Source organism: Pocillopora damicornis, chromosome 4, assembly GCF_964200805.1.
Source record: "Pocillopora damicornis chromosome 4, jaPocDami1.2, whole genome shotgun sequence".
Taxonomy (NCBI): domain Eukaryota; kingdom Metazoa; phylum Cnidaria; class Anthozoa; order Scleractinia; family Pocilloporidae; genus Pocillopora; species Pocillopora damicornis.
This window is the reverse complement of record NC_142673.1, coordinates 6,533,282-6,543,992: the sequence shown is the minus strand read 5'-3', so window position 1 is coordinate 6,543,992 and position 10,711 is coordinate 6,533,282. Positions and strand designations below refer to the sequence as shown.

Here is a 10,711-nt window from a genome sequence, read left to right as displayed (position 1 = left end):
GATCACTCCCTTAATCTAAGCTCAGCGGATTTCCCTCGAAGACTAAGATACAGAAACTACAGAAACTCTTGTCGTATTTAGTGCAAAATGGCGGACAAAGTGAAGAGTATTGATGAATGCATTTTAACTGCAAACAACTTAAGAACAACCGTGAGGAAAGTATTTCAAGATCTTGCAGCTTCTCCTGGAGTGAAAAGAGAAAAAGCAGAATCCTTAGAGTCTAGTAAAGGTGAAAATATCACCCGACTTTTAAAGAAGAATCTCACCGAAGTTCACAAGGTTTTAAGGTACGCTCTAGTTAAGACCGATTTATCCCCATAATTTGAAACTGCTGCTGAAATAATTATTTCATACTCTACAAGGTCGCTTAAAAATGTTTTTCGAACACTAAGTTGAAAAGAAAACAGATATAAGTACTGAGCAGCTTTTGCATTTCCGTAGTGTGTAAAACTTAGCATCAATGTCAAACGTCAGACATGCACGAAGGGATCCATTCTAGCCAGCTGGGCGCAAATTTCCTGCGCAAAATTTGTAAAGAAAACGTAAAAAAACATAAAGAAGTACCCGCTTTCTACGCAAATCCAAGCGAAAGAAAATTAAAACTTCCATTGAAATTTGCGAGCTACTACGTGACTGGACCCGAATAATCGATGAGATCGATGATTGGTGAAAATCGATAACAATGTATCGATTGATATTGATAATCAATAAACAACCGAACTTGAAAGTTTCTGTGATTTTCGATTCTCATCGATTATCGATTATAGTCGATTTTCATCACCAACAGAAAAGAAATACTATGAAAACCAAATTTCAAGTGAACTTCAATCACGTGTACTTGAAGTCTACTCAGATTTATAACAGGAAATGGCATTCTCACACAACAGCACACATCTTGCCACCTAGTGATCACTCTCCTGATGCAGAAGGTGAAAGCAGTTAAGATATTTTGTGGAGAGAAATGTTCTTTCCAATCGCTCATCTGATAAATGACAAACACAAATCACTTTCATGTCATTATCAATTGTTCATTGATTGTATGATACCAATTGATAACAAACTGATATGCATCTATGGAAACTGATTGATTCATTAGATTTCCAATCATTGATTTTCAATGAATCTTATCCTGATTTTAAAATTTAGAATATAAGTTAACTTCTTTGCTTAAAACAAGGGCATATAGTAATTAAAACATCCCAAAATGACAATGATTTTTAAAACAAGTAATTTTGGCATTTTTCTCTTATTTCAAGTACCTCCTAAGATTATGAAATATACTTCCTTATATAACTTTTTCCCTCAAATCAAGAAATGCAAAAACATTAAACTAGGGCTGGTAACAAGGGAATGTAAGGCTGGTGTCTACTGGCCACAGAGTGAGAGTCAGAGTTGTAGTCAGAGTCATCAGAGTTGTAAGAGTGCTTCCAGCTAGTGAAAATTGAAAGTCGAAGTCATAAGCAGAGTTATAAGCTAGGCAGATTTGGAGTATTGAGAATCAGATTGGTTTCATGTTCTTTGGATTAGACTACTTATGACTCTGATGTTTATGATCAGTTAAAACTTGATTGTTGGAGATAGAAGCAGACTAGGAAGAATCACCCAATCATAATAACAGTTCTCAGGCCCTTCCAGCACAGTCATCCACTTACCACTCAGACAATTTACTGTAGTTTTTGCTGAATCATAAGCAACAGAGTAGTAAGTATTTTTCTTTTGATTCTGTTGATTTGATTTTCACTTGGTTGCATCTTATGAATTAGACTCTGAGTCAGGCTTAGTCACCAATAAAAATCAACTTTAAAAGAATAAGGAAGCTGCTTGTTATATGTAGAAATTTAGCTTTCAGTGTGAATCTCAAGAATGTATATATTACATGTATTTGACAGGTCTCCTCCATCTTAAGTTTAAATTAAAAAGTCACAAAGTTAATTTTGTTAACTAAAGTAACAAAGAATGCTCAAGTGTTTTGATTGGCCATGTTTCAATTTGCCAGTGAGTTGGATAAAACATGCGAGGGTCTACCAACATCATCAAGTGGCTCTCTTTCTTTGGGAAATACAGGATTATTAAGCTTGGATCCTATTGAAGACAAGACTGCTCTGTATGACAAGGTTCTAGACACATATGACTGGCATGAGAAGGTATTAATGATAATTCAGTTTTAGTGACTGATGCATACAGGCTTTAACTTCATATTATTGCAGTACAAGACCAGAGAAATGAAAATTATCCCTCAAATGAAGAGATACATTAAGTTAAGTTGTTCAGTTTATATTGTCTCAGTATCAAACGGTCTTTAAGTTATTGATTGAGCCAAGTCAAGATCAAATAGAGCTCATTCAATGTCACATCAACCTTTCAATCAGTGAATGTTTCTGCACTAAAATTGGGAGTGAAAATTTACATTGTGCAGGTGCATATGATTATACAATCTCTTACAGCACTATTAGAAATAACATCTTTTGTTGTTTTATTTTAATTTATATGTTAGCTGACCTCAGAGGCTCAACAGGCATTATCATGTTTGAAAAGACATCATCCCTTGCATGGTTCAGATCGTTCTTCACCATCTCCAAAGAAGGCAAAGGCAAACTCAAGGGAGTTCCTACGAGGGTAAATGTTTTCGCAAACTAAACTCTATAAATCTATTTAATCTTGAAATGCAACTTGCACAATGTTTAAAGTAATTTCCAGGGGTAGTTTTTTACAAAAATGTAGCTTTTGCTATGTTGGATTTGGCCTGTTGGATTGACAAGATATTGTCAGTCTGCCATTTCATGTAGTGTGATGGATTGCCATGTTATAATGGACAAAGTCATATTTGTGGACAGGTGAACAACTTTTCAACATGTACGATATTGATTATGATTGATTGTTGATTACTCACAATGTTGCAGGGAAATTCAAAAAGCTTTGAGTGAAAGCAAGTCTTTGTATCCTTGCTTAGAGCTGTCAACATCAATGGCGCATGGAGCTCCTGTTGTTGAGGTATGAAGAGTTTTGTGTCCAGCCTATGCTAAAACTGTCTCTATGAAGTGTTGAAGTCAATTTGATAAGAGTACAAATTAAAACCTACATATAAGTATTCTTGAATGTGATTGGTTATTAGCAGTGCAAGTCTTGTTATTTATATTTTTTCACTCAAATTGCATTTGTAATGTTTGTGTTACTTGATTGAAATACAACTTAAGCACAGGAATAAGTAGAACTTTTTCTGACTGCCCTTACATAAATGTGGTACTGAGTGAAACTCAAGGAGATCTTTAACAATGTTTCCTAGGTTGTTGTACCAAAGACATTGAAAGCAACAATGATTCTTCGCAATATGTCAGAAATTGACCAAGTCATAATAAGAGGAATACAGGAGAGCAAGCTCCTGGATAAGGAGGTAAATAGCTGATCAACCTTTAAAAGTATTTCTTTTACTCACAGTTCGGTGGAATTTACTTACTTGAAAAAAGGTGGGTCCATTGTTTAACATGGTAGACAATTAAACCCCCCCCCCTTTCCAGAAGACTGGAAGGCCATGCCTCTCAAATATCCCCAGAATCAAATTTGAACACAGCCAACGTCACATTGAATAATAGAAAATATCCGAAGCACAAGTAAGTGTTATTAGAATTTTCCACACACACGTATTTTTCCAGTTGAAGTTAGCTTGTGGTAGCCTCCCTGTTAGTGGTTGGTGGCAAACAAGTATTACAGGCTCACTTCCTTCTTTTTCCTTCCTTGCCTGAACCATGTCATTTTTTCATGTGCCTACTTTTTCATTTGCTTCCACTGACCAAGAGACTGGCATAGGGTATTAGGAGTCGTGTACATGTATAGAGGAAGCCATGTGAGCTAAAGACTAAGACCTATATGTACCGGTGTAATACACAGTGTTTACGTCTGAACACTTACATTTAAATTCATCTTTATCCAATTTTATAGTACAATTTCATTGTGCAACATGTAATCCAAGCCTCATTTTTACTAAAATACAGCTTAGAGTCGATCATTAGCAAATTAGCTAGTGTGAAACTTACCAAATCCACGATGGTGAATTTTAACATCCAGGAATTAGAAACCACAAAATGGTAATACTTGAAATATTTCTTTGGATCAATTTATGTTTTTTTTCCAATGAATGCATTTTCCTCGTAGGAATCATGGTCTCAGTCAGCTCATGCTGTCTTCAGAAAGGTGATTATCTCTATGTATCGTGCATAGAATTTATTTGTTTTAAAGCTCATTAAGTGACATTACTTTTTATGACAAAATTTTTGCACAAAAGTGAATAATCTTGACCTTCTCTCCTATAATCAGTAACCACTCTCCTATAAGCACTAAGAAATGACAATCATACAGAAATATAAAAAATCATCTTGTTGTTTGCCAGAACAAGCAAAGCTGCATCAAGGGGAAGGTGTACGTTAGACCGAGGCCATTTTCTCCCTTGCTGAAATCCACGGGTGGGAAAGGGTGGGTAAATGACAGAAGAGAGAAGCGAACTAAGAGTGATATTACGGAATAAGAAATGAGCACCCATGATCTGGGAAGAGTTCATGTACATATATAATTAGCGGATGCCTTGTGTGATACTGCCATTGGGCGATATCTGATGGCTCACATGCAATTGTTATCCAACAGATAACGGATTATGCAACATCAGTTGTATTACACCATTACTCCCCAAGTGATCCTACATCTCAAGTGAGAGGCTTACTGGTAAGTTAAGTATAATTTTTTGTCTGGCATTAGTTCTAAGGGTAGGGTAGTTTTAAAATTTAAGGGGATTATTTTCAGATATCTATGGTGAAAACATCGCAGCTTGAACTCAATGGATGCAATTTTTTACGCCTGAGTTGACGAAAATGTAAGTGTGATTGTTCTTTGAAGAGTATTGTGGTGAAACCAAAACCAAATTGATATCAAGTGCCAGTAAAAGGCGACAAATATATGATCAGGAGCCATTCGCAAATGTTGAGCTGGAAGTGAAATAAGGAAACTTCCTGAAGCGCACACTCCTAAGATTGATCTATCGGTACAAAAACGAAACTTGCATGATCGTTTTTGATTTTCTCCTTCAGAAATGGCTGAACAGCTTTCAAGCTCTTTTCTCCATTAAGTGTGTCGGCTGTGGCTTTCACTTAAAGGAGGAGACAGAAAATGTCTTCCTTCCCCCTTGCTGGCGAACATTCGAAGATCTATCACCCTACCATTACCAATGCAGACCTTAGTCACTGTGCCGCTTTGCTAGCATTTGTGCAAGTTTTTGTGCTGGGAAAAATGGCAGACATTTCTGAGGAGGGATACCGTTTGCGTAAGGTTCAGTCAAAACTGGCAAACAAATGTCAGAACGATAGCGCGTGGTTGGTACAAGTGGGACAAGATTGGCGCACGATTTGTGCGAGGTTTGCAGTATGCAATAAGAGAGTTAAACTTCGACCTGCCCTCCCCAGAAACCTCTTAGTTATTGTCTTGTTGACCCAGGATCTCAGTTTGGAATCCTAGAAAGTGTTTATTTTGTGAAAAGGTGGAGAAGAGTCGAAGTTAAATGCAGTATGTTTGGTAGGAATTTGTACAATTCCAAATCTAAAGCAGGTGAATGACTAATTTCAAACATGCAAGAACTTGACTGTGGTCGAAAGATGTATTACTGCTATTGTTTGTGCACTGAAACGAAGAATTTTGTTGGCAAAAACAGCGTCGGCCAAAGTCTTGAACATTGTACTATAAGGTGCCTTTGTGGTAGTGCGATATTTTAGCTGCCATCCTCGGAAAAATGTACATGCAGCATCAACTGCCTTTAATTAAGTCTTTGGAAAACGCTTATATTGTGGAGATAACACCATACTTCAACTCGAGGCGCTATTTCCATGGTTTCTTAGTTGAATCACAGCAGTAAATAGGTACGGTAGTGATAGTGCCCTTATAATGCAAGAAAAACAATTACAGACAGGCTGCAAACAAGGAAACAGTGGTGTAATCAAAGAAAAAACTCAAAACAGGGGTTATTAGAACTGTAGATAGGTAATTTAGACGATACAGACGATATAGATATAGATAGATAGATAGATATAGACGATATCACACAGTGCTCAGTTTTTCTAGTGTCTTTTGAAAAGAACTGACAGCTTGGTGAAAAATGACTCTAAAGGGAATTGTAGGGTACATATGTTTATAGACATTCCTTTCGTTGAAAGTATAACAGCTGACAAAACTATGAGATAAAATACAGTAAGGAAATTTATTTTTATTTAATTTTCCTCTTAGTTGAACTAATTTTTAGCGCTCAATAAAAACTCTAAGTAATTCTTAAGCAACAGTTGGAAAAAAAAATCACAAACTTAACATTCATTTGAATATTTATAATATTTTAATTATTTTAAGTAATTATTAAAATTGTTGTTATGTAAGGATGCAGCATGTTATAATACAGTGCCTTGTTTCTTAGCGGTGGAATTACCAATTCACGCAATTGGACAAAGGAGCTCAAAAAATGAGAAAAATCAGGGCTTTGTAGTCGCTACTCTATAGTCATTACCATGAGGAGAAGCCAAGAATTCAGGGCCTGGTCGAAAAATTCGGGTCCTTTCAACACCCAAAGGAGAAGATCAAGTTAAGAGACTAAATTCAACGTAAGAGATCATCTTGGACTCAAAATATTTCGTCTCGCGTGTCAGAGCACGAACAGACGTCGCACGTGATATCCATGTGAGCAAATTGCGACTCCTGATGGCTATTTCTAGATCCTGCTGAAATCTTGGAGAAAACTTACGTGATCTAACAATAGCTTAAAGAGGTATTACTGAAGGCTCAGGCCTTTATGGGGGATGCAGTCTCATAGCGTCATACTCCCCTGTTTCGCAGTTGCCTCAATTGGTATTTCCACTCTGCGAAAAGTGTAGTAACTTTCATGTTCACGTGTTTTGTTTACTACGACAAAACTTAACCGGGACGATTGTGGTGCATAGCACTTGGTCATCAAAATTGGAACATTAATGAGATGGCGAATATTGCAGTTATTATCACATCTCAAACAAGCTACAACGATTTAATGATGTAATATAGTGATGTTTACATGTATATACAAGAAAATTTGACAATGTATTTTGCTTTTTTTCAGTTTTTGCTTAAAACATTAGTACTTATTGTCATCTTTTGGAGTTCTTTTGAAATTGTATATTCCCAAGTTAAAACTATGTACTTGAATTTATGGCATGAATCTACAAAGTTTTAAATGAACAAACATATTTACATCGATCTAACTCCAGACAGTACTGTTTCGGTCATCAGGGCCTCATTAGTGCAGTGCTGATGCTTGGATGGAGGTAAAGCTATATAGCCACCCCAAATAAATCCCACACTTTTGTATCATCTAAGCCATGCCAGAGTGCTCAAACTAGCACCCTCTATATATATGTATATATTGTAAATTTTAAATAATAATTTTCTAACCACAAATATCTAGGACCCTAAGTTTATCGAAATGGACTGTAACAGTAAACAAACCATGGCCAAATTCAGCGGAAAATAATTCTAGTGATGAACGATTTCAAACTCCATTTACTTGTTTACATGTATGGTTTTCAATCCTTTTTTAGAAAAGAAACATTACTCGAACACTCATCGTCTTTTTAAATTCAATTTCTTTTCTATTTTGTTACTCATCATGTTTATAAAACGAATTCGCCTGGTTTTATTACTTTCTTAGAGGAATGTATACTATTCTTACCAGACCTTAATCTTTTTTGTTGTCTTTTATCACTTTAGTTGATTATATTTAATCACTGCCTATTTGCAGTGCAGTGACGAGAATAATGAAAATTATTATAAAAGTTCTAATGATAATAAATGACATAAATCTACTACCGTTCTATGAAAGATGCTGCAATCCTATTGGCTACGCTACTTACTCTCTAGTTTTCTATAGATATCGAGTAAAAAGTGTGGCACCTAAGCTATTGTTCAATTAGACATGAATCTGCCCTGTTGATAAGATTTAAGGAACTTTGCTTTTTCGAAAGCAATTAGATCAATCGCTGTCTATTGCTGTGAATGATAGGAATTTCGAACCAATAAATTCTTAACTATAAACATAATAATAGTGATAATAATATTAATAATAATTATAATGATGATGATAGTAAAGATAAAAACAATTCATAATTCACTCGTTTTAAACGCTAAGTAATAAAACGTGTGAATTTTATTGTTCTGAAAAATGTTGGCTTTATGTTGAAAATTTATCAGATATTAATAAAAAATTCTCATGAAAAATGGCAAAAAGTCGCCGTTACTGGTGAGTCTCGGTCATCGCGCTCATCATGTTATTGGTTGAAATATCCAAAAAGGCTTTCCCACCGAAACAACTGGCTTCGAGTGGTTTATATATGGGTTTTAAGTTATGGGGAAAACAACAACAAAAGCAAGGGCAACAAATAAGCAATTTCATGGTAGTATGAACTACTGAAACTATGAGACTTTGTCACATAGGGTAAAAACGTTGCAATGACACATCGACTTCCTTACACGCAAAAATAACGTACATCCTAACTATTCTAGTATAATTCGACAGACGGTTGATATGGTGTATAGAATATCGATTAAAGGAGTTGCTCAGTGTAATTAAATCAGGCTCTAATTTATTCCAGTTGTCTACTGGAATCACCGGTGAGTTTAGCTAAGGTCAGCCACCCTATTGGTCGCGCAAAAGTGCTGAATATTGAATATCCTCTACACATAAATTACTCAGTGCTTCAAAACAATTGTCATCTTTATAACGCAGGCTCACTTTGAACCCATAGGCTGTTGCTCTTCCGGCTTCCGCTAATTTTTCCCTCTGCGGTAGAGCTCGGAAAATACTTCCGTAAATTGCTGAAGACTTTCAAGAAATATGTGATCGGTAAAATGCTGGATAAAAGTTCTAAAGGGAATGTACAAAATCGAATCCGCACTGTTGATGCCGCATCAAGTACGACTTAATTAGTTGGCTTCACACAAACCTTCTCGTGGAGTGTTCATACACTACAACAGAATCCTGTTTCAGTGCAACGAGGACCATAGAAGACTCTATCGAATGTCAAAAGGGGTCCTACGTGAAAGCACTTTCAAACGAATGCTTGTATGGCAGTTTGCAAAGTTATCCATCTTGCATTTGTACTACATTTCTTTAGATAACTTTCGCATGCGCTTTTCCTGCAGAGGACTGCTCTATCGATTTCAAGTCGTTTCTACAATTACTGAATTGTAAGAACTAATAGCGTATTCCACACATCAGTGATTGTCAAGGAAAATTTGTCGAATGTTATGGAATATGTTTTCTTCTTACTCTGTTTTCTCTCGCTGCATAGTTTCACAGAAACTACTCACCTTTTCTTCATGAAACGATTGAATTTTATGGATATTTCTTAGCTACCTCTACCCTTTTTTCCTTGCCCTCACTCAAAGCTCCGACATTTTCAGAGATCTGTTGTGTCTACAATAACCTTCAGGAACATAACATCGTCTCTCACATAGGCGTGGTTATTTAACTCCGATAGAGAACAAAACATCGGGCACCCACTCGCAATGTTTGATTCCCTTCGTGGCCTTTGGAAAGATGAACTGTTTGGATCGGGTCTGAAAGCATCAACCACGTGCTCTACGTTATCTTGATCCAACAGCATGAAGGTCACCTTCTGTCTAAATGGCCAGCGGAGTAATGCATCGTAGTCTCCACGCATGACAATGAAGAACAGCGACAGATGGGTTCCTTTACCCATTCCATCACCGTTTAAGTAAAGTCGCGCGCACATTTTGTAACCATGCTGACTGGTATGAAAGCACGGGCTATATATTGAAACCTCTCGCCCAGTTATGGCATCATTTTTCTTACGTGCAAAATCCGATATTTTCCAGAGTAAGATCCCATTATATGTAGAAACTTGCTGCTGTTGAACATGCTCTTCGATATCAGACAAAACAACATTTCTGAGCGCCAAATTATGTTCTACAGACTCCATTCTTCGTTCGAGTCGTCTAATACTGTCCACCGCGCCATCCAATTGGCGTTTAACAGACGATACTTCTTGTCTGACTTCGTTCAACTCACGCCTTGTTTCGTTTACCAAGAACTCGATATTATTGGTGACATTTTCGGCATTTGTGAGACGTCGTGAAATCTCGTCCGAAATGGGGAGAGGTTGTAACGAAGAGAAAGTTGCCGATTGTGGGAACTGGTCTCTATGAGTTGAAACTCTTTTTTCCATCGACACAAGTCTCATAGAATTATCTTCTAGCTTCTGTCGTAAGTCGGTTTGCTCGCGTACCACTGTGTCGATGCTTGATATGGCGTTAGCGATGGTCATCTCCGATCGTCTCATCCACTGATCGGAGGTGCCACCACCCCATGCACCACCCATAGAGAGCTGACTTTTCACTTGCTCTTCTAGCCGAAGAACACTCGTCAAGAGTAGATTTAAGTGCAAAATTGCACTCAGCTCATTATGTTTCTTGACCTCGGATTGCTTCATTTTCTGTTCGTACAGGGGTTTAAGAAAATCATCCCTGATTATTGGTAGTTGGTTTGTGTCGAAACGAAATTTCTATTTGACAAATCGTCTTTGCCTTTTTTGATGCTTTTATTGCAACTTTCGTAGATTTAGTGTCCCCGGTTGAATATATTTTGCAACCGTTTTTGAAGAAGTTAGACATCTCAATAAAACGGCTTTGAAGGGGACTT

The 10,711-nt window shown here is 36.8% G+C and overlaps 2 protein-coding genes across 4 annotated transcripts in view; one reads left to right on the top strand and one right to left on the bottom strand.

Annotated features, from left to right (window-relative positions):
- Positions 1-37: 37 nt before the first annotated feature.
- Positions 38-8,277, top strand: LOC113673562 (mediator of RNA polymerase II transcription subunit 27). The gene is made up of 8 exons (XM_027189967.2): positions 38-287; positions 1,997-2,144; positions 2,495-2,616; positions 2,901-2,991; positions 3,284-3,391; positions 4,150-4,188; positions 4,636-4,713; positions 5,076-8,277. The coding sequence occupies exons 1-8, from the start codon at positions 88-90 to the stop codon at positions 5,223-5,225; spliced, it is 936 nt and encodes a 311-aa protein (XP_027045768.2). The 5' UTR covers positions 38-87; the 3' UTR covers positions 5,226-8,277.
- The window catches only part of LOC149046629 (TNF receptor-associated factor 2-like), an 18,385-nt gene continuing 13,898 nt past the window's right edge, over positions 6,225-10,711 (bottom strand). For all 3 annotated transcript variants that reach the window (XM_089204392.1, XM_089204390.1, XM_089204391.1), the window contains exon 8: positions 6,225-10,505. In XM_089204392.1, the coding sequence (XP_089060518.1) occupies positions 9,450-10,505 (1,056 nt within the window). In that variant the 3' untranslated portion in view covers positions 6,225-9,449. The remainder of the gene's footprint in view (positions 10,506-10,711) is intronic.